Below are 25,552 nucleotides of genomic sequence, written 5' to 3' on the forward strand. Positions count from 1 at the left end.
AGTAGAAGAAATTCGACAATTCTGCATCAGAAGCCCAAAAAAATCGATTGCCCGACGAAGTCTTCAGTTGAACAAACCTAAATTGGTCACTTTATGGTGTTATCAGTAAAAGATAGAGTCTTTGTGCCTATAAAGATTCAGTTATATAGGCCTGTAGACTACAGCTGGTGACATGCTGGATAAATGTTTATAAATCACATCAGATAAACCCACCGATCGCCCTAAGCGTTCATACTTTGCCAGTTTTACACTCAAATAAGATTTATGAAAATCTGAATTTTATTAAATCATTCCATATTGTATCAAAGAATGAGAAAAAACTTTTTTCTTTTCCCTTTAATTTGACTTTTAAATCGTTTAATTATCTTGAATAGTCCTGTTTAAAAGACCGGCGTTCTTTTAAAAACACTCTGTACAACGATATCATACCTCCTGGGCATCCATGACTGTGCCCACGCCCACAGTGAGGGCTTGCTTGGGCACCTTGCTGAGGTCATTGCCAAAGAACCTAGCGTTGGCTTCTAGCGTCTCCTGTGCCAGGGTCTTGACTCTCGTCCGAGACACCAGCGACGAACCCGGCTCATTGAACGCTATATGACCATCTGGGCCGATACCTGCACAGTTAGACATATATATCACAATCAGTGAATGAAGAATATGTGAGTCACGCATATCTGAAAATCTCCAGAAGCCTAGTCAGGTAATCTGTCAGTCAAAATCCATAACCTCGATTTGATGGGGAAAAGAAGTTCATGTACTTTCTTCAACATGTATTTCAATTTATGGTATTGTAAAGTAGTAGGTGTAGTAAAAAGGATTGTATAACATTTTTGACCTTTGGGGTCTCTAGCCAAACCAATAACTTGGGAAAGTACTGTTTGATTTTTCAAGTATTAATTGTTATACTAATACTACTGGTTTATAAAACAGCGTACACTATCTCCCGCATTGGTGTAGAAATCATGAACATCCTTTCCCAGTTATGTTGCGACACAATTAATTGGCAACAAAATTGTTAACATCTCCTGAAGTAGCAGCAAAATTGATAACGTTTTCTCAGTTTTCTGCGTTAGCGGTGAAATTGTAAACATCTTCTGCAGTGGTGGAGACAAGCTGCACCACTAAATAAATCTAAATAAATCAACTATAAATCAAGTAATTATCCTATAGTAGTCATTCATGTAAATTTAGAGGATATGTTTTCAACTTATAAATATATTTTGAGGTGGCCTACTTACCCCCAATGAACAAATGCACTCCGCCGGCCTCAGTTATCTTGGCCTCGAAGCTGGCACACTCGGCCGCCAGATCTGTTGCATTGCCGTCCAAGATGTGCACGTTGCTCGGCTCTATGTCAATGTGCTTGAAGAAGTTGTTAAACATGTAGAAATGGTAACTTTCAGGGTGGTCCCTTGGCAACCCTGCCAAACAATGAATCATCATGTGTGTTTTACTGTTGTCTATGTGTTAAAATGAATAAACTAAGAAATCTAGAAAAATTGTTCTGGAAGTCAATTCAAATTCTTTCCTATCATAAATTATATTAAATGTATATAGATTGAAGTTTTGTTACAAGATGGGATTGATAGAAAAATAATTACGATTGAAATCACAAAAGAAATAAAAGTAACAAAATATATTTTTAAGTTATTATTAATAATAACAAAACCCCCAAACAATTTTCTCTCAGCGCCCATGGTGTGATCAATTTTTTTTTTTAAGTCAATTCAGTTTCCAGTGTGTCTAGCTTTCCAGCTAGCAAGGACTATTCCAGTTCCAGGTTCAAATTTTAAATTTCCAAGACAAAATTTGCCGCTGAAAAAAACAATACTTCTGTGATCATCATGTCAACACTTCTGGTTATTTCCTACAATCGTGGAAATAACTGGGTTACTTTGCCACAATCGCTGTAACACTCGTGATGATTTCTTGCGATGTCGGACATCCGTAAACTTATCTTAAAATCCCAAAAAAACCTTTGGATTATTTCCCACGATCGCAGTAATAATAATTATTTAGAGGTGGGCCATTACTTCCGATCTTGACAAAATCCATGTTAATTTCTCGCGATCACGGGAACACATGTGATAATGCCTTTCGATCGCGGCAATATCTTTTTATCTTCCCGGTGATCATGTCAACACCATCGATTATTTCTCATGATCGCAGTAATAATAATTATTTAGAGGTGGGCCGATACCGATACTCGATACCAAAATACTCTCACTCAATACTTGCCTGTTTTGGGTTCGATACCGATACTGATTACTGACACTGAACTGTATGAATCGGTGCGGATTAAGTTAGTTCAGAGGGGGTAAATTGCCGTTACGAATCCTAGCTGTTTGCCTACTTAGTAGTAGAGACAACCTTATTGGCTAGTTTTCAACTCTAGGGATGATACTTGGTTTGGTTGATCACCACTGCGAGCGCTAGTGTCCTTGGCATTTTAATAGACACGATCTCATTGACTCACCTACTGCCCTGCGACGACGATCAACCAATCACGTACTATATTTTAGCGACATTGAAACTTGGATTGTTGTTGAACGCCGCACCGAGTGCTAGTGTCTTTACTAACTTATTAGAACCTTTCTCATTGGCTGGTTTTGAATCGGAGGACGACAATAAACCAATCACCGTTAGCGTTTTAGAGATGCAGTAGCCCTGTTATATGCACGATCGGGGTGTTGCAGTTACAGTGTATGTTGTATGATCCATACGTATGTTGACTGTTGAGGTTATGTTATTGTTTTTTCACATTGGTTCTAATTGAATTTCTTTTGATTTTAGTTAATGAATGATATAGTTTTTTTTTAAATTTAATATGAGTAAGCATAAAAGTAATGTGTGGGCCTTTTTAATTTTATTAGTGAAAGTAGTGATGTGACAAAATGTAAACTGTTCAAAAAAGATATTTCTTGTGGGGGTAAGTCTTGTGCGACTTCTAACCACATTAAACATCTGAAACTTCACCATCAACGTTAATTTTTCTAGAGGAAATTGAACAAACCAACAGTTGGGGAAGAAAATATAGGCCTAGGCCAAGATGAAAGTGTAGATGATCCCAACAAATTACAATTTGTTGTGCTTTTTCTTGTGTTTCAAATAGGGTTTGTTTAAATCATACATAACACACTAATACAGGTACAAAAATGTGTATGTATAAACAAAGATATTCTGCTTATTTAGCGTTGACAATAAATGTGTTCATATTAAAATTAATGTTTTATTTGATTCCAGCTAATATTTTGATAGGTATCGGAAGTATCGGTATCGATAGGTATCGAGAGTACTTTGGTGGTATCGGTATTGGTATCGACGATTTTTGGTATCGGCCCATCTTTTATTATAATATACCTTATAGAAATAACACACAACACAAATTATAATATACAGCGATCGTGATAACAGCTGTGATGATTTATTATATCAGGGCAACATCCACAATCATCTCCAGGGTTTATTTCAACTCCTGCAACTATTTTTTTTTGTTTGCGGCCATATCTCAAATCATCTTATAATCGTGGCGAAATTCGTGAAGATTCCCCGTGATCGTGACAACAGTCGTGATCACTACTTACAGTCGTGATTACTACTGCCCCAGAGGGGAGGTAACTGTTCGGTGTTGGAACCAGCACTTCAGGTAAGGCCACAGCTATGGACGACTGGGATCGCCAGCCCTTAGGGGAGCCCTCAGTGACATTCCTCCATCCAGGATGGTGGGGTGTTTAGCTCTCAGAGTGTAATTCTCTCACCTACCTGTGGCTGTGGTTCTATGGGCCTGCCCTGCCTGTTGTGTACGACTGACATTTTGTGAGGCATATCTTTGGCTCTGGAAGTAGCCTCTTCCTGGGAGGTGAAAGACGGGCAATTGCTAAGCCCCCAAAGGGGAGGTAACTGTACGGTGTTGGAATCGGCATTTCAAGTAGGCCATAGTCATGTACGTCTGGGAAACGCCAGCCCCTTAGGGGGAGCCCCCAGTGACATTCCTCCATCCAGGTTGGTGGGGTGTATAGCTCTCGGAGAGGTGGAAGTGCGCCATGAATTCTCCCAACTACCTGTGACTATGGTCCTATGGGTTTCGGCCTGCTTGCTTTGTGCGACCAACATTTTGTGTGGCAAATCCTCGACTTTGGAAGTAGCCTTTCCTGGAGGTGAAATCGGGCAAGTACCGTAAGCTCACGGGGACACTCTAGGGGAACGGATCTTTCCGCAGTGTGAGGGCAACGGCAGTGCGCACTCCATCAGCCAATCCCTGTCTCTGAGCCCGGAAGGTATGGTTATCTAGAGTGTGGGGGGTTCTCCATGGAACCTCAATTGAGTTAAGGGTGTCGCCACCTTTGGTGGATAGGTTCATCTGGGTGGGTTCCACTTCTATACCTGCCTCCTTTTGGGAAACCCTGATGGCCCGGCAATGATATTGGGTTAGATGGGCAAATGAAGTAGATCGGTAGATAAATAGATAAATAGTAGATAAATAGATCGGGTGCTGGGATCAAGCCCGCTGGGGGTATCTGGGGATCTATCGCCCTAGTTATCCCTGGTTTCCCAGCGAATGGGATGGCCTCGATCGGATAGTGGTGTAAATAGGAGGTTGGGACGGTCCCCTTCCTCCTGGCTTTGATGGCGGGTTATGGCCTGTCAGGGATTAGATAGGTCCCGAGTGTCGCTTGCACTATGTTGCGTCCATGTACTCCATCATGGTTTGTCGGGGTCTCGGCCCTGGGGGAACCCAGTTGGAGGGACGTAAGACCAAGTAACCGGTATCCCTAGTTAGGATTGAGGGGCAACCCTCTTTCCGAAGGGTTGCTCCGGCAGCCGGTGGGCCTGATGACCTTAAGTCATCCACCCATGGTGTGTCTAAGGTTGGTGCGTATGCTCCGGCCTACACCATGGGGCCCGGGTATGTTTAATTATAGGTACCGGGTTGCAGCCGGGGGGCTTTGGCTCTTTCAACACAAAACAAAACTAAACCAAAAGAAACGAAACAAAAACTAAACGAAACCTGATTACTACTTGCCATCTCTTTAACGTCAGATACAGTAACGTTGTAAACACGATTGCGGCTAAATCTGTAAAAGTTTCTTGCAACACACGTGATGATTTCCTGCGATCGCGGAATCAGCAATGATCATTTCTTGCAATCTCAGCAAAGTCCCTTATTCGTAATAGTTTCTGCCGCGATCGCGATTTTCCAACAAGATAGATCAAGCAAGACAAGATAAATCTGTGATTTCGGGCAGATTTATCAGTTACTATTCAAACATTTAAATTTCCCAGTTCTTTACAAAATTCACATACAATTCAAATTTTTTTCCCACTTATCAAAATTGATGTACAATTACCAGTTTTCGGTTTCCAGGTCGGCTGAACCGGTTTTTTACCAAATAAACAAAAGAAGATTTAAGATTTATAACAAAAGTCAAGATGGAGTTACTATACTAAATATCTAAAAGATACAATAGCTAAAGGTCAAGTTTGGGGGATTTTAATAACCCAAGCTCCAGGCAGGGACATATTGAACTATCTGCCGCCTCTAGGCAGCGAAGTTTGCCGCCCCCTCCCCCCACCACTCGTCAGCGCTCTCTCCGACATCATTAAAGATTACCGCAATACACTCCCTGTCAGCTGATTTTGTAAGAAATTAATCGGCAATTGCATGCTGCATCAACAAATCTAATAACATTTTGAGACCTTTTTACAGACGTTTTTTCATGCAAAATGCGATCCTGTTTTGGATACAAGGAATACAATGTTGTTGTGTCCAATCAAAAGAGTCATATAAACGCGTTTTGCGGCTAAAAAACAAGTCTGCATAGAATCTTTCTTATAACGTTTTTCGTTAAACAATTTTAGTCAGATATACAATCACAAAGACGTTTATTTGCAAAACTGTTTTATTTTATGAATTGAAATGGAAAAAAGTAAGTAGATCTGACTAAAAGTGTTTGCAAATATCCTTAACGCTATGACTATATCTACATTTGGAAAATTTGATTGAAGATCTTCTTCTCTGATTTCCTTCAAAAGCCTCAGCGGAGTGATTTTGTTAGGATTTTTCTTGGACATTTGGCTTCAAGTTCGAGTTTAATATCAGTTTTGTTTTTCATATTAGCTGGTGTTTTCATTATTTTTTAAGTCTTGCCTTGACACTTTCAATATAGGATTTAAAGTGTACAACCTCATAAAAGAAGCTATCTTCAACATCTGATAAGTGATGAGATCGATCACCAGCTCACATCAGTATTCTTATCTTACATCAGTATGTCCATATTACAGATGCCATACATGCCGCTGCGTAGTAACGATTGAAAGCATGGGGAGCCGCAACGTGTTTGCCAGACCAACAGGGCAGCACGGAAAACACAATAAATGATCAACTTTGACTTTAATATGTTCTAAAATAATTTTATACTCTAAGTATTTAAAATAGCATTTTTTTTGTTCTCAAAATTAATTGCTACAATATATTTTTTTTATATTAAACCCTCCTTTCTAATTATTTATCCTCCAAAATTTTGCCGCTCCCTAAAATCTGTCGCCCTAGACACGCGCCTAGTCCGCCTATTCGGAAATATGGCCCTGGCTCCAGGACAGAAGTCCATATCTATAACCAACTCCGACTCTAGCAAATAGGTACAAGTAAAACATACCAACATACTCATCCATGTTGAAGGTTTTAACATATTTGAAGGATATTTTGCCATTTTTGTAGAACTCTATGAGCTTCTTATACATTCCAAGTGGAGTTCCTCCTGAAACAAATAAAGTTTCATGCAATTATTATCACTAGAAAAAAAACCCGCCGCAGCAAACCTGCAGACTAAGCAAATTTACATTTTCCTGGCTGGATTTCTACTAAGATATTCCCTTAAAATTGTCTGATTTATTTCCTACTAGCTGGCCCGACAGACGTCGTCCTGTCCTAATGTGGTTTTATGTTAATGCTCGTTCATTTTCAAGATGAGCTCGTTCGCATGGCTCAATTACGTCCTGGTTGAAGTTCGTTCACCATATTCACTCACCTTTACATTAATTAAACTATTATAAAAATTTGTTATAATTTGTAAAAATTTGTTATAAATTTGTTATAGTTGTTGTTTGTCGTTCGCTGCGCTCACTTGCATCAGGTTAGCTTGTTCGCTACGCTAACTCGCCTACAGGTTGAATTTCGTTCGCTAAGCTCACTCACCTTTTAGTTGCAAATTAGCTGTGTCATAAATTAAAAAATGTATAAATAAAAATACTTTTTAAAAATGCCACGTTTTTAAACGCACTAAAAAGTATAAAATAATTTATAAAATGTTGAGAGAATAAATACTTGTAAGATTTAAAACGAAAAACGTGGGGCGCATGCTGATTTACAATTAACTTCACTTATTGAACTATTATGATCTATTGCATGCCCCCCACGTTTTTCGTTTTAAATCTTACAAGTATTTATTCTCTCAACATTTTATAAATTATTTTATACTATTTAGTGTGTTTAAAAACGTGGCATTTTTTAAAAGTATTTTTATTTATAAATTATTAACTAGTTTTTAGTCTTTAATGTGTAAATATGTTAAATCTATTTTATATAGCCTCTTAATACATAACCAAAACCCAAAACCTTTTTATCTGTAATCACATGTTTTATCTTTACTTTGAAATGATTGTTTTATATTTTTAGAATATCTCGGGAGTAGAACCTGTACCTCTTAACCTCTGCTCTTCTAACTGTCAAATTTAAGTATTTACAGCTGACTTAAATTAATTTTGTTAACATATGTTTTATTTACATTTTATTTCTAACATGTGTTCAAACTATTATTTTGTTTACTTGTTGAATTGTTTATGTTTACTTACAGATTGTGATTTAATAAAAACTTACCTTCTATTTTCTTATACAAAATGTGAACTTTTATTAGTAAAATTAGTGGAATCAACAATGGCGACGAGTAAAATGGTAAGTAGAAAAGAATTTGACTTATGTCTAAAGAAAAGGAAATAGAACTACGCTTGAACAAACTCAAGGAGGATTTACCAGCATGTGAACATTCTCAAGATACATGCACTTACTACACAGATAAACTTTTAGCAATATGGGCTGAAATTGAAGTTACACAGTCAAATATTGAACTTCACACAAATTCAGTAGAAAGTGAATTAGAAATTCGATGGCAGTTAGAAGAAATATATAAAGAGATACGGACATTCCTTGAAGCAGAAAAGAAAAAGTACGATACACATACAGCAATTTCTGCTTCTGCAACATGTCAAAATGTATCTAATATTCCTTTCCAGCCGTATACACCAGAGGAAAGTTTTCAAAACTTCACTCGACGCTTTGAAAACTACGCAAAATTACGGGGAAACTTAAGTCCAAAAGTCAAAGTGGATTTATTTTTACAGGCAATCACCCCACAAATACATGAACAGCTATACGATCTTTGCATACCAGATGACCCACATAACAAGCAATATGAGGAATTGATTCAAATGTTAATGGCTCAACTAGAACCAAAACCCAGTATTTGGGCTCGTCAGCACAAATTTACGACACGTACCCAATTATGTAACGAATCTGTACAAGCATACGCTAATGCTCTTAGAAAGCTCAGTGTAGAATGTCAGTTTACTTGTACAAGTTGTAATGAATCTGTATCTGAAATTCTACTTCGAATGCAGTTTGTCAGGGGACTAAAAGACTCTGAAATACGTCTTCAACTTCTTCAAGATAAACTATTGCAACCTTTTAAAGAAGTAGTCGAAAAGGCTGCTACATTGGAACTAGCAAAAAGTGAGAGCAGAATAGTAAAAACAAATGAGAATCAAGAGGAAGTACACCAAGTAAAAAGCAAGAACAAACAACCAGATAGGAAACTATGTAAATCTAACAATATACAACTCTCTAAGTATCAAACTCGATTGGAGAAACTGAGGAACAAATGCTATAGATGTGGTGATGATTCACATAGAGCACATCAATGCAAGTTCAAAAATGCAGAATGCAACTCTTGTAAACGTTTTGGTCAATTAGCAAGAGTATGTCTAAGAAAACCAAACAAAGAAGTAAAACAATCAGATGAAACCGCAGAAAATACAAGCGATGATGACACTCATGAAATTTACCAACTTCATTCAAAATCAAATGACAAGTTTATGCTCGAGGTAAAAGTGGAAGGACGACTCATGACAATGGAATTAGATACAGGAGCGGCTCTTAGCATCGTATCATATGATACATTTAGGCTCTTAAACTCTCCAAAAAGGATTTTCAAGACAAATGTTCAACTCAAAACATACACTGGGGAAATAATCAATCCTAGAGGAGTTGTTTTTGTAAATGTTCAGTATAAAGATCAAGGTTTTGTTGGAAAACTGTACATTGTTAACAAGTGTGTAGACTCTATATTCGGAAGAGAATGGATAAGAGAGATTCAACTTGATGCAGCTGACATACATTCATTAAATTCAAGTGAAAACGAAAACATTCAAGAACTAGATGATTTGATGATTCGATACGAAGACATTTTCAAAGAAGGCATTGGGAAAATACCAAACGAAAAGGGTCATTTTAATGTCAAAGACGAAACCCAGCCAATTTACATCAAACCTAGACACATGCCATATGCATTACAAGAAAAAGTAGAGAAGGAACTTGAAAGACTGGAGACTTTGGGTATAATCACACGTGTCGAATCATCCGATTGGGGGACACCCATTGTGCCGGTTGTCATACCCAATGGTTCAGTCAGAATATGTGCTGACTACAAGGTGACTTTGAACAAAGTTATTAAAGACGAACATTACCCTATACCTCGGATCGATGATATCATGTCAAAGACGCATTGTGGAAAGATATTTTGTACTCTTGATATCAGTAACGCATACTTGCACATGGAGATGGACGAAGACAGTGCCATCATGCAAACGATCAGTACTCATAAAGGGCTGTTTAAAGTGAACAGACTAATGTTTGGAGTAAAAGTGGCACCCTTGTTATGGCAAAGATTCATGGACAAAACACTACATAACATAGAAGGCGTACAATGTTTCTTTGACGACGTAATTGTCCAAGGATCTAACAGGACACAGCTTCTTCGCCGACTGGAACAGGTGTTTGAACGACTGAAGTTAAATGATTTGAGGTTAAATAGAGAAAAGTGTAAGTTTTTCCAGAACAAAATTGAGTACTTAGGTCATGTGATCGATAGCAAAGGACTACACAAGTCAGATGCTAAAATACAGAGCATTTTAAAATGTAAAAGACCAGAAAACGTAACTGAACTCCGAACTTTCCTAGGCCTTGCGAATTATTACAACAAATTCATAAAGAATTTGGCTACACTGCTACATCCTTTGAATTGGCTGCTACGAAAAGGAAACACTTTTACATGGAGCTCTGCTTGTGAACAGAGTTTTCTGAAGATTAAGGAAATTATTACAAGTGATGACGTGTTGGTACACTTTGATCCTAGCTTGCCACTGGTCTTAGCTACTGATGCTTCGCCTGTAGGTGTAGGAGCCGTTCTTTCGCACCGCTATAGGGATGGAACAGACAGGCCAATTGCCTTCGCCTCTCGATCTTTATCAAAATCAGAACAAAAATACTCTCAAATCGATAAGGAAGCCTTGGGAATATATTGGGGCCTGAAAAAGTTTTTCCCGTTTTGTTATGGCCGCAAATTTACTTTGATCACAGATCACAAACCTCTAGTGTCAATTTTTAATCCATCAAAGACCTTACCAACAATCTCGGCAACACGGATATTCAACTATGCTCACTTTCTCTCCAGGTTCGACTATGATATAGAGTACAGGCAAACCGCTCATCATTGCAATGCAGATTATCTCTCTCGATTCCCTATCGAAGTTGTACAAGATCATTCTGTAGATGACCTCTCGAAGTACCACATAAATCAACTGGAAACACTCAATATCAACAGTACTGTGGTGGCTAAGGAAACTCTCAACGATGCTGTTTTGGGTCCAGTCCTACAGGCCTTGAAATCAGGACAATCTGTTGAACAATACGGATTTCACGATAACGAGCTGTCCATTCAAGATGATTGTGTACTGAAGGGCTGGAGAGTCATGATACCTCAATCTCTCAGACCTCATGTGCTTCGAGAACTACACGTAGCTCATTTAGGAGAAATAAAAATGAAGGCTTTAGCTCGCAGTTTTTGCTGGTGGAAAAGTATAGACAAGGATATTGAAGAGATGGTAGCTGAATGTCGACAATGCATTGAAAAATGCAACAACCCGAGGAAAACTATCCATCCATGGGAACAACCTTCTAATCCATGGGAGAGGGTGCACATTGATTTCTTAGGACCAACAGATGGCCAACAATACCTGATATTAGTGGATGTCTTTAGTAAGTGGGTGGATGTGATACAGACAAAAACAACTACAAGTACATGGACTGTCCAAGAATTACGGAAAATCTTCTCAACTTTTGGGTTTCTTCACATCTTAGTTTCAGATAATGGAAGACAGTTTGTATCTCAAGAGTTCAAAAACTTCATGAATGAATGTGGGATTATTCACAGAACAACGGCACCATACCATCCAAACTCAAACGGCCAGGCTGAAAGGTACGTGCAGACTGTCAAGAAGGCGTTAAAATCCATGGAGGGAGAAAAGGGTACACTGCAAAATAAAATCCAAAGACTTCTAATGCAACTCAGGCAATCCCCGAATTCAACTGGTACATCAGCATATCACCTCATGTTTGGAAGGAGTGTACGAACAAACCTCGCAATAATTGTTCCAACATTAGAACCGAACAAATATCAGAAGAAGGGAGTCCAAGTCGGTATAAAAAGGAATTTCAAAGTTGGAGATAAAGTGCAAGCGCGGGAATATGTAAATGGTTCGTCCAAGTGGTATTCGGGGTATATAACTCAAAAGCAAGGACATGTAATGTACGTAGTTCAGCTGGAAGATGGACGAATAATAAGAAGACATGTTGACCAGCTGATTCTTCGTAAAGTGCCGCAGCACAGTAAATAGAGGAGGAGGTGTTAACATATGTTTTATTTACATTTTATTTCTAACATGTGTTCAAACTATTATTTTGTTTACTTGTTGAATTGTTTATGTTTACTTACAGATTGTGATTTAATAAAAACTTACCTTCTATTTTCTTATACAAAATGTGAAATTTTATTAGTAAAATTAGTGGAATCAACAAATTTATATGTTTACATTCTTTTAAAATGTAAAAATGGAAAATTTGGAAGCTAAAGGGGCGTAGCCCAAGGGAAATATTAAAATTAAATGATATAATATTGCATTGTCATCCAATTGTGAGCTATGTTTCAAGTTTCAAGTCTCTAGCTCATCGGGAACTTCGTTTAAAATTGATAACAAAATTTGTAGGAAAGCGAGCTAATAAAAACAAGCCCATGGGGCGTAGTCCAGGGGAAATATGAAAATTAAATGATAATATTGCATTGTCTTCCATTTGTGAGCTATGTTTCAAGTTTCAAGTCTCTAGCTCGTCGGGAAGTTAGTATAAAATTGATTTCAAAATTTGTACCGGACAAGAAAGCGAGCTAATAAAAACGTTTTAAAAATAATAGTGTTGTACCCTGTTGGTAAACCTATTAACTTTTTAATGCTATTGAACATTACAGAATAAAATTGAACCAGCTGTTAAGATTCTTTAATTCCATTTAAATATGAATACTCATAAGGTTAACACGGGAAACTCCCTTTTGACGGATCTGCACCAAACTTCACACAAACCATCCTTGAATAATGTTTAACAATGCCTGAAAGTTTCATTACAATCTGTCAAAGCGGTTTCGGAGTCCATAAAGGACAAACAAACAAACATACATACATTGGATTTTATATATATAGACTCGCCCCAGGCCCCCTAGCTGTTAGTAGTCATTAGTATACAGCTAATCCAGCTAGCTGTTAGTCGTCATTAGTATACAGCTAATCCAGCTAGCTGTTAGTCGTCATTAGTAGATTAGAGTTAAGTTGTAACAAAGCAAGAAGTGAAACCGTCAATATTAAGTTATATAAGTTAACTTCGAGCTCGACCTTAAGGAACACCTCATAAAAAAATCATTTTTTAAGTTGCGGTAAGAGAGTATGTTAGTTAAGTATTTTTACAACTGAGTTGTAAAGTAAATCGGTCCCAGGTCTAGGTCTTACCATGACCTACGGTAATAGTTTATTCCCCATATGGGAAATTTGCTAAAAACAAAAATAGTATCAGGGTGTTGTGATATTATTTTGGCCACTGACAAATAAATTGGATAAGATTGGAATTTACGGTGCCGTCATATTTGAAAGCATGCAATATTTGTATTTTAGGGGAGGATGAGTGAATGATGAGTGTTGAATAAGATGACATCTTTGTCACTGACTAAGATCTGCTGGTTCTTCAGCTAGGGTCAGTTATTAAAAGCACAATGATCAAGAACATGTTGGTCCAGTTTTAAACTGTTAAAACTTTTGTATCTTTTCAGGATTTAACTGGCATTCGTCTGATTACTATGTGGTTACTAAAACCAATCCAGCTACCCTGCTATTCTAAATTGATGTAAATCCATAGTGCTATTACAGCAGCCCAGTATTATTTTATATGCCTCACCTGTAGGCAAGCCAAGGACAAAATACTTGTCAGGCCCGGGCTTGAAGTCCTTGATCTTCTTGAGTACATACTTGGCTGACCACTCTGCTACTTGAGCTGTATTGTCTAGAATCACCAACCTCATACTTGATCTGTCAACATAATTTACAAACTTGATGCAAAAAATGGCCAATCTAATAGTCTAATATTTGTTTCTTTTACAAAAATAATTGTTATAAGTACACTAAACTCATACATCTGTAATAAAAAGTGGACAGGAAGATTTTATTTGTTAATTTTTCAAAGTTTGGTTATTGATAATAGTGATTTACTTTATTATAATCATAACACATTTTCTGGCTGAATATAAATAGTGAAGAATAGAGTTAGATGATCTTTCACTGACTAGCCTAGTTATTTATTATTATCATGAAGGTAGATAGTAGGAATATACTATTCCTGAAATGTATATGATCTAATAACAACAACTGCGATTATTAATTGTAAAATGTATAAAAATATTCTTATTGAAAATAGGTCAAAATAATATCCAAGGCAAGGATAATATTATAGTAATATTGTAAATATAATATAGTACAACATTTCAAATATTTATTCAATTTATATAGGCCTATTGTACCATCAACAACATGAGTAATTATTTAAATAAGTTAAATCAAATTAAAAAGAAAAAGAATCTAACAAAATTTAATTGGCAAAGTTAGGGCCACATTGCAAGTTCTTACACTCAACACGTTAGCATTCCATACAGGTATTATTTCATTGAAAAGGTATTAAAAAGTACAGGTAGGGGCCTAATTAATAAAGAGGAAATACTAATACAATGTTTTTTTATTGAAAATTATATAAACTCAAATTAATTTTTGTAGGAAAATCACCCCAGAGTTGATTTCTAGATTAATGCAGGTAAAAATTGTAAAAAACTTAAAAATAATAAATATTGTTGCACTGTTGGGAAAATGATAACATTTTTATTAAAGATCTAGGCCTAACACTCACAGTTAGTTGTTGTCAGCCCGCGGTGCAGTGTGACTGGAGGTAAACTCTGGGCCAGGAGTTGTACTGGTTGATGGATGACCTACTTCCACAGAGACCAGCTGATAACCTTGCTGTAATCAGGCCATTGACACCTCCGCCCAGCTGTAAACAATACATTGGACTCTTGTTTACCCAAACTCATTTAATGCTTTACACACGTGTTTTATAAACTATTTTTTTTTCAAACTGTATGGAAAATAAATAAAAATAGTCTAATAACACTTGATACATATATTTACACTTATACTGTTAAGTTACAAGACGGTAAAATAATACAAGACAACACATAATATGATGTGACATAATATGATGCAAGACGGTTGGTATAAGGACATGGAAGTTCACCTGATAAACGGTAAGGATGTTCCTTTCTGTAGACTTAGTTACAAGTTTAATGGAGAATTATGCAACAGTTTTCGATGATGATCACGGAGAAATTAAGAACATGTCACTTGATTTAATTTTAAAGGATCAGACAACTCCAGTTTTCTGTAAGGCTAGGAACGTGCCTTATGCTCTTCGTGGGGCTGTAGAACAAGAACTCGAAGATTTGCAAAAATCGGGTGTCATTTACCCGGTCACTAAAACATACTGTTTACTGTTTTATGAAATGGCGACCATACATAGTAGGTATTTTAAGCCAAGTATGAATGGAGATGTGTGTAGGATGAGTGGCGCGATCTTGTAGTCTTGTTAGTGACTAAGGCCGACATTCCTTAGACACAGCTGTTAATTAATAGCCAATACAGCTAATGGCAACTAAGGGACCTACAGTTTATAGTGGAATCCGAACCACATTTTTCCTTGGTATATACGAATTTGTCTAATTATCAGGATAGTACTGCGGAATGGAGCACCCCAATTGTAGTTGTTCCTAAGCCTAACAATGGTGTTCGCATTTGTGGCGACTTCAAGGTAACGTTGAACCCTAACTTGCGAACTGACTATTATCCTCTGCCAAATCCTGAGGATATTTTAAGTAAAATTTCCAGAGCGAAATTTTTCTCTAAACTCGATTTACGCTCTGCCTACAGCCAGCTTAGAGTTAATAAACAATCTCAAGAGTTATTAACTATCAACACTCACAAAGGTCTTTTTAGGTACGCCTTTTTGCCATATGGTATTACCAGTGCCGGTGCCTTGTTTCAAGCCACCATGGACAAAATTCTGTTTGGTCCGGATGACACTTACTGCTATTTGGATGACATTCTGATTTTTAGTAAAACGATTAAAGAAATGAAGACAAAAGTTGAAGCAGTGTTGAAGAGACTGTTGGAGTACGGAGTCAAAGTTAACAATTCTAAGAGTGAACTGTTCAAAAAGAGTATCACATTTTTAGGTTTTCGCCTGGATGAGAACAGAATCCACCAGAGCGAGCAACTCATTGAAGCTATTGCAACTGCACCTAGGCCCCAAAATCTAACTCAATTGAGGTCATATCTAGGACTAATCAATTTTTATGGAAAATTTTTGCCTAACCTATCTACCCTACTTCACCCTTTGTATAGGCTACTTAACCAAGATGTCAAATGGTTTTGGTGTAATCAATGTGACAAGGCGTTTGAAGAGAGTAAGCGCCTGTTGTTAAGGGATAATGTGCTGATGCCTTTGACCCCAGTCAGGACATAGTGGTCACGTGCGATAGTTCTCACTACGGTGTAGGCTGTGCCATATCACATGCCTTACCTAACGGCTCAGAGCGTCCGATTGCGTTTGCTTCACGGACCCTCACTAAATGCGAGGAAAAATATAGCCAGATAGAAAAGGAAGCCCTCGCAGTAAAAAAGTTCCACAACTTTCTTTACGCTAGAAAATTCACATTGGTGACCGACCATCGACCCTTGATCTTCCTTCTGGCCAAACTAAGGGAATCCCCACTCTTGCTGCTGCTCGGATCCAGAGATGGGCATTGACATTATGAAATGAAAAAAATGAAATGAAAAAGTGCTTTATTAACAAAAAAATAAACTGCATAAATACATATGAACTTATAACTAAACATAATCTTCTGCATAACAACAACAAAATTACTAAAAACAGCACATTACAGCAATGGTCATAAGACCGTCTGCCGGGTTGACAACATTTTATTTTATACAACAAAAAATGTGAAATATTTCTAATAAGCTGTAATATGTATATTAGACTAGGCCCGTTTTCAAAAAAAGGCAATGCAAGAAGCATTTCATGTAACAATTGGGGAAACAATGTTTTTAGGGTATTTTGACCCTGCTGAGTACGAATCTGCCTGTTGCCAATGCGAAATTTGAACCGGAAGTGCGTTATCCAAGATGGCCGCCAAAAACTCTAATTTCCGCATATCTCCCTTGTTTTTTTGCTTAAAATAATTATTTAGACGTCTGCATAGGGGTTTTCTCGGATGCCAAACACATTGCAACACCCAAAATTTACTTACATTAAGTTATGGTATATTCCAAGATGGCATTCGAGATGGCCGCCAAAAACTCTTATTTCCGTATATACAGGGTGTATATAAGGTCCCGCAAGGGCTTAAGTTTTTCTAAACGACAACAGATAAATCAATAAGATTTGGTACATCAACACCACACCTAAAAATCTACTTTTTTAAGAAACTATGAATTTTCTGTCATGGACGTCCCGCAAGGAGTCAGAAGGAAATCTTAAAGGAAGCATAGGTCAATTTGCACATCAAATTAAAGGTCCTTTTTAGTAGAATACAATGCCGCAAACCGCACTTCAAAAGGTTGATCCTGCGCAAAATGACAGTTGTTCAAAGATTTATTTAATTTACATTGCTATTATACGCTTACTCCTCAGGGCGCACAGCCCTAGGAATCGGAACAAAATTGTTAACGTAAGCATAGGTCGATATGCACATCAAATTAAAGGTCTTCACTAGTAGATTACAATGCCGTAAATTCAAGCTCAAAAGAACGTCTGGGTAAAAAAATGGCAGTAGTTCAAAGATTCAAAATGGCAGATTCAAGAAATCTTTGAACGGCTGCCATTTTGCGCAGGATCAACCTTTTGAAGTGCAATTTGCTGCATTGTATTCTACTAAAACGACCTTTCATTTGATGTGCATATTGACCTATGCTTCCTTTTAAGATTTTCATCCGACTCCTTGTGGGACGTCCCCATGATATGACAGAAAATTGATAGTTTCTAGTAAAAGTAGATTTTTAGGTGTGGTGTTGATGTACCAAATCTTATTGATTTACCTGTTAGTTGTCGTTTAGAAAATATTAAGCCCGTGCGGGACTTTATATACAACCTGTATATATCCCTTGTTTGTTTGTTTAAATTAATTATTTAAACGTCTACAAAGATATTTTCTCGCATGTTAATCACATTGCAACACTCATTATTTACTTCATTTGAGTTTAGAGGACATATGTTTCCAAGATGGCAATAAAAACTTTATTGTGCTTACGTGAGCTCCGTGCGTATTATTGTATTTAGTGTTTAAACCAGCCAGTTACTATTAGTGACTGAATATTTGCTACTATTTTTGAAATACCAATTGAAATTTTGCAATGTTAAAGTAGAAGGCAAATTGTTTAATGTACTCTGGTGGCACCGTAGATAACGCGTAGTATAACAGAACCTATAATTAAGTAATTGTAGAATTAATTGTGTATGATGTTGACGAATTTATCACTTATTTAAGGTGTCCAGTTATGTAAATAGATATTTATTGTAAAATATGACGATGCCATACGTATGTTTTATATTTTATGGTAATAAATAATTTGATTTGATTTGATGTTATTTGAACATTTAGTTCAACAGAACCTGTAAATATTATTAACAATCACGGTAAACGCAATACGTTATTTTCACATTTAATAAACGAGAAAACATGACGAATAGCGTTTACCGTGATTATTTAACGGATGGTTCAAATACTCCCTATTGCTAATTTTGAATAAACTAAGGACTTAATACAAATTGTACTTAACGCAAATAATTATTTCTTATAAATTTACAAATGTTTACTTTCTCTTCACAAACAAACTTTTATAGGCGGTTGGAAAACAAAAGATGTTACCTTATTAACATTTATTTTGTACACAAGTATACACCTGTTTACTTTCTCTTCATAAACTAACTTTTATAGACGGTTGGCCAACATAGGTTATTAAAAAGAATAACAGTTGTTTGCTGATTAATGTTGATCAGTGCAGCCAACACAATGCTGCCATAAAAAAAACCTTTAAAAAATCTATTTCATCCATTGAGACCCATGGTAAACAAACCTCCATTGATAGGTGGTACCACAAGATCAATACAATATAACAGTACATTATCATTGTAAATATTATAACCGAATTGTTTATTATTATTTATTAATGTGTTATAAAGAACCATTGTTTAATTTAATTTACATGCACCACCTCTTGCGGATTCGAGGTATGGTCTAAAAAAGAATTTTTACAGGTTCTGTTGGACTAAACGTTCAAATTTCATAAAATAAAATAAAATTATTTATTGCCGTAAAAGATACAAAACATACGTATGGCATCGTCATATTTTACAATAAATATCTATTTACGTAACTGGACACCTTAAATAAGTGATAAATTCATCAACATCATACACAATTAATTCTACAATTACTTAATTATAGGTTCTGATATACTACGCGTTATCTACGGTGCCACCAGAGTACATTAAACAATTCGCCTTCTACTTTAACATTGCAAAATGTCAATTGGTATTTCAAAAATAGTAGTAAATATTCAGCCACTAATATATATCTGACTGGTTTTAAACACTAAATACAATAATACGCACGGAGCTCACGTAAGCACAATAAAGTTTTTATTGCCATCTTAGAAACATATGTAATCTAAACTCAAAGAAAGTAAATAATGAGTCTTGCAATGTGATTAACATGCGACAAAATACCTTTGTAGACGTTTAATTAATTAATTTAATATATACGGAAATAAGAGTGTTTGGCGGCCATCTCGGGTGCCATCTTGGAATATATGCCCCCATACCTTAATGTGAGTAAATTTTGGGTGTTGCAATGTGTTTGGCATCCGAGAAAACCCCTATGCAGATGTCTAAATAATTATTTTAAGCCAAAAAACAAGGGAGATATGCGGAAATTAGAGTTTTTGGCGGCCATCTTGGGCACCATTTTGGAAGATATGCCCTCAAAACTTAATTTAAGTAAATTTTGAGTGTTTTAATGTGCTTGGCATCTGAAAACCCCCTATATACACGTTTAAACCATTATTTTAGGCCAACTAACAAGGGAGATATGGGGCAAACAGAGTTTTGGCCGCCATCTTGGATACCGCACTTCCGGTTCAAATTTCGCGTTGGCAACAGGCAGATTCGTACTCAGCAGGGTCGAAATACCCTAAAATCGTTGTTTCCCCAATTGTTACATGAAATGCTTCTTGCACCTTATAGAGAGGGATTTTTCAATTATGGGCCTGCTCTATATTGTTTTGCTGCTAGACATTGAATTCTAAAACCAAATCCCACCTATACTTCCAAGCCTCTTTAAGAAAATTTGCCAGCGAACGCCAATCCTTACCTTTAAGAAAATTTATAAACTCTGAGCGAGTTAAAACAGGTTTCAATAGCCATTTATTTCTAATTTGTGTTAAAATTGGACAACGAGCAACAAAATGATAAGTGTCCTCATTCTCATTTAGATTACACAAAGAACATATAAAATTAGCGTCTGTCATCCAAGGTTTAAAATTTAAGGAAATAGTCTCTGTCCTTACTTTGAATACCCATCGTCTAACAATATCAGGAACGTTATCTGATAGATATCCATTATCTCCAAGGTCAAGATTCAGTGAAGCATAAGTTGTGTGGTATCGTGAGGCCAATGCCGCCTGGACTAACCCCCGCCTGCTCTCCCCCCTTACTGCCTCTACTCAGGGCCGCCCCGAGGGCAGGGCGAGCGGGGCGACCGCCCTGGGCGCCGCAGCTAGGGGGGCGCCGCGGCTTTGGAAGGTAAAAAAATTAACAACGTTATCGGCAAACTGCATACAAATATTTTACCGGAAACTCGCAAACATGTAATCAATGACAATGACTATTAAAAAAAAAGGCAATATATAGCTTTCTTTTTATTCATAAAATAAATACCGTTATTTAATATACAACTCGTACTATTACTACTTTTACGTCTGGCATGTGACTTAAAAATTGGCAATACTGCGAGTCCAAGACACTCAATGCGTATTCGCGACGCCCCACATACACTTGCTTGTTTCTAACCTGAAAGCTCAACAAACTCACGTCAACTCATAGTAGTTTTGTGCTGTCCGTTGTCAGTCGTAGCATAGATAAAACAAAACATTGTATATGTTTTATCTATGGTCGTAGATTCAATGTTTTTAGTAATTTAGTTCAGTTTAGTTGTTACATTTATAAAGAATACTATGCAAAACGTTAGATATCGATATATCGGATGTTGGGTCTAATGACAGTTGACGCAAACCCCCCAAATACCTTTTTTGGGGAGGGGCGAAAATTTAAATCTCGCCCCGGGCGTCTATTACCCTTGGGGCGGCCCTGCCTCTACTACTGATAACAGGTGTCGCTGGGTATCCTCAATGGAATTCACATCAAAGGATAATTCAATTCCATGTTTACTTCCAAGACCCTTCCAATCTCTGCTCCAATAAATATTTTCGCTGATTATTTTCTTTGCTAATTTATTTGGTAGACGGTTCGGCGGCAGTGACAGAGCATGTATGATGTAACGAGCATGCATGCTGAGTGTATAAATGTACTCTTTTTCTAGTCCAGTTTCGAGATACAATGCATAGTTGGGAGTATTTTTTGCCAATCCTAAAATTTTCTTTACAAAATAACAAAGAGTCCCATCTACATAATCACTTTCCCATAAACCCCATATTTGACACCCATAACAAAGAGTTGATCTGACAATTGAAAAATAAATAGTGAATTTTTTACTTAAAGGTACATTTTTGTTATTTAGAAATGTATTCCAAATACTGTTAATTGCTAATTTTGAAGAGCTGCACTTGTGTTTTAAATGCAAACCCCAGGATAGTTTAGAATTTAAGTTTATTCCCAAATATTTATAATCATTAACCACATCGATTCGTTCACCTCGAAAATACCATTTGTCATTTTTCCTCAGTTTCCCTCCTTTCCTAAAAACCATAATCTTTGACTTACTTAAATTCACAGTCAAGTTCCATTGTTGACAATATCTCTCAAGGTCATTTATCATTAACTGCAGACTGGTTCCCGTCGGAGCCATCAACACAATGTCGTCAGCATATAACAAAGCCTTAATTTGAACATCTCCAAAAATGCAGCCTCCACTTAATGAATCTATAATGTCATTTACAAATAAGTTAAAACATAAAGGACTCAAAACATCTCCTTGTTTTAGACCGAGGCCTGTTTCAAAGTAGTCTGTTATTCCATCTTTACACCAGACAGCTGACGAAGTACCATTATATAAATCCATTAAAACGCGTAACATATGCGTAGAAATACCAAGACATGATAACTTATAAAACAAAGCATTTCTATCTATTGTATCGAAAGCTGCAGTAAAATCTACAAAAAAAGTATATAATTTACCCTTTTTTTTACTGAGACACAATTTTGCAGCATTTGAAAGAATAAAAACATTATCAATTGTCGAATAGCCACTCCTGAAACCAGCTTGATATTCACACAGCTTATCATGATCTGTTATCCAAAGATTTAATCTGTTGTGCAGTAAACTTGTGTATAACTTAGCTACGCAATCTATAAATGATAAACCCCTATAATTTTGAGCAATGTTTTTATCACCTTTCTTAAACAGAGGATAGATAATTGATTGTTTAAAACTTTTCGGTACTTTATTAGTTTTGAAAATATTGTTATAAAAATTCAGCAACTTAACTAAAAATGACTCTGAACCATTTTTAAAGAACTCGTAGGGTATTCCGTCAGCTCCTGGTGCCTTACCATTCTTTACTTTCAATAAAACTGTTTTTAATTCGTTCAAATTAAATTCTTTATCTAGAAAGTCGTCTTGAATAAGAGGAAGCGCATAACAGACATTGGCTGACAGCAGGGGCGGGTTCAAGAGACTCTTAAAGTGTTCTAACCATTCGTTTGGGCTGACTTGACCACCTGTATTAGGACTTTGAATCTTAAAACTATTTATAAGTTTCCATAAACATTTACTGTCTTTAGCCTGAGTCAAAGATAAATACATATTGTCAAAGTAAGCAGTTTTTTTTGCTTTAAGTAAATTTTTTAATGATCTGTTGGCCTCAATATACTCATTTTTTATCTCAATTTCATCGCTTTTTCTGTACTTTCTCAATAGTTTAAACACATTGTGCCTAGCTTTAGCGCACTGTAAGTCAAACCATGGCTGTTTCCTTGCAAACTTGAAAGAGTTATTTGTATTTGACTTTACTTGTTTAACATGAGCTGACTCTGTAATGCATTGAATGAGACTCTTAACACTTCTTTCCTCGTCTATGTCCAATTGTAAATTTAAAGCAGCAGTGTGTATTCTTTCCTTAAAATTAAAATCATCAAAATTGGTCCACTTTAATCTTGGAAGTAAAGATAAAACTTGTCCCTCGACTCTGGAATCTAATTCTTTCCTTATCTTAAGAGTTAATTGTATTGGCAAGTGATCTGACCCAATGTACTCTATTATCTTAAAATCACTAACTATTTGTAAACAATGAATTGAAACAAGTGCTAAGTCTATCACTGACGCTCCCAATTTATTTACAAAAGTAAATTCGCCCTTAGAATCACACTTTGTTCTCCCATTCAATACAAGTAATCCAAAATCATCACACATTTCTAAAAATTTTTTCCCATTTACATTTAAAACTGTATCTTTTGACTTTCGATCATAATTTAGGCATGCATTGGTCAGTATATTAGTATCTTCAGTAATGTTTTGCTCACTAGAAATTCGACTGTTTAGATCTCCAATTACGATTAAATTTTTACCATTGTTACCATGGATTATTTCATACAAATTTTCGAAATCATTTTCCCAAGTGCTATAATTCAAATAAATTGGCAAAATAATAAATTCTCTATTATAGTTTTCTTCCAGTAACTTAAAAGCAGTTATATTTCTAAAATATTCAAACTTAATATTATTGAAGAATTTTGACTGTTTATTTATTCCTAAAACTATACCACCTGACTGTCTACCTAGTGTTGCATTTCTTACTGCAAATTTAAGATCTATCTTAAAGTTAACTAGTCTTTTTAAAACTAAATCATGTTGCTCGTGATTAATAAATGTTTCTTGTAAAAAAATTAAATCATACTCATTGACAAAATCTATAAATAAATTATCCTCTAGCTTATTTTTAAGTCCACAAACATTGTATGCTAATATACTAAGTTCCTTGTTCGCTCTGAAAGTAGTGAAACTTACAGGATCGGCGTCCACTCCCTAGACCTTGGCACCTGGAGATGAAGCCATGGACTCAACCGGCGATACTGTCGGTGTCGGTTTGGTCGTACCCGCCGCCGTCGACACGTGCTGCTGCTCCCTCGCCACTTTCGTCGCCTCCGCGTACGTTGTTCTCACACCTGGGTTGCGGTCTGTCCTCTTCCCAGGGCCCTTCTCAGCGAGATTCTTAAGAAAATCCGTGAAGTCCTTGCCGAGGATGTGTAGTAGCTTCTACCCTCCGTCTTCTCTCCCAGCCATCAATTTATTCTCCTCCCAGGTGAAGCGAGTGTTCTCCACCTTCAGATGGTCGTGGACGATCGGCATTCTGAGCATTTCTGAGAACCCCAGCAATGAAGACAAAAGTTGAAGCAGTGTTGAAGAGACTGTTGGAGTACGGAGTCAAAGTTAACAATTCTAAGAGTGAACTGTTCAAAAAGAGTATCACATTTTTAGGTTTTCGCCTGGATGAGAACAGAATCCACCAGAGCGAGCAACTCATTGAAGCTATTGCAACTGCACCTAGGCCCCAAAATCTAACTCAATTGAGGTCATATCTAGGACTAATCAATTTTTATAGAAAATTTTTGCCTAACCTATCTACCCTACTTCACCCTTTGTATAGGCTACTTAACCAAGATGTCAAATGGTTTTGGTGTAATCAATGTGACAAGGCGTTTGAAGAGAGTAAGCGCCTGTTGTTATGGGATAATGTGCTGATGCCTTTGACCCCAGTCAGGACATAGTGGTCACGTGCGATAGTTCTCACTACGGTGTAGGCTGTGCCATATCACATGCCTTACCTAACGGCTCAGAGCGTCCGATTGCATTTGCTTCACGGACCCTCACTAAATGCGAGGAAAAATATAGCCAGATAGAAAAGGAAGCCCTCGCAGTAAAAAAGTTCCACAACTTTCTTTACGCTAGAAAATTCACATTGGTGACCGACCATCGACCCTTGATCTTCCTTCTGGCCAAACTAAGGGAATCCCCACTCTTGCTGCTGCTCGGATCCAGAGATGGGCATTGACATTAACTGCTTACCAATATGAAATAAGGTATCGTAAAGGTTCAGAAATTCAAAATGCTAACACATTGTCCCATTTACCGAGCAAGGCGACTGATGATGAAGGATCAATTGCGTTCTTCTCTTCAACTTATGAGCTTCCAATAACATCTAAGGAAATTGCAACCGCTTCAAAGTTTGACCCTACCCTATCAAGAGTGTTAGAATATACAACAAACGGATGGCCTAACTTCGTTGAAGATAAAGATCTTTCCCCTTACCTCAACAAAAGCTCCCAATTGTCGGTGGAACCATAGATAAAACATACTCCCTTAGTAAATTAGTCATCCTAATGGAACAGCTGAAGCCAATTTTATTGTTAGTTCTGTACGTCCAACTATAGAGGTTATGTTTTGTTTACAATTTGTTTCTTGTTATTGCAGTCATTTAAAACCTCGTTTAACCTAATAAAACGATATAA

The 25,552-nt window shown here is 36.7% G+C and overlaps 1 protein-coding gene across 5 annotated transcripts in view; it reads right to left on the minus strand.

The window, feature by feature from the left end:
* The window catches only part of LOC128985560 (glucosamine-6-phosphate isomerase), a 34,292-nt gene that overhangs the window by 2,955 nt on the left and 5,785 nt on the right, over positions 1-25,552 (minus strand). For all 5 annotated transcript variants that reach the window (XM_054405161.1, XM_054405160.1, XM_054405164.1 and 2 more), the window contains exons 2-6: positions 14,606-14,746; positions 13,607-13,737; positions 6,657-6,758; positions 1,239-1,421; positions 430-614 (exon numbers count right to left, since the gene is read on the minus strand). In XM_054405161.1, the coding sequence (XP_054261136.1) occupies positions 430-614; positions 1,239-1,421; positions 6,657-6,758; positions 13,607-13,730 (594 nt within the window). In that variant the 5' untranslated portion in view covers positions 13,731-13,737; positions 14,606-14,746. The remainder of the gene's footprint in view (positions 1-429; positions 615-1,238; positions 1,422-6,656; positions 6,759-13,606; positions 13,738-14,605; positions 14,747-25,552) is intronic.

This window comes from Macrosteles quadrilineatus, unplaced genomic scaffold (assembly GCF_028750875.1).
Source record: "Macrosteles quadrilineatus isolate MER2022 unplaced genomic scaffold, UCM_ALF_1.0 Scaffold_2__2_contigs__length_208266976, whole genome shotgun sequence".
NCBI lineage: Eukaryota > Metazoa > Arthropoda > Insecta > Hemiptera > Cicadellidae > Macrosteles > Macrosteles quadrilineatus.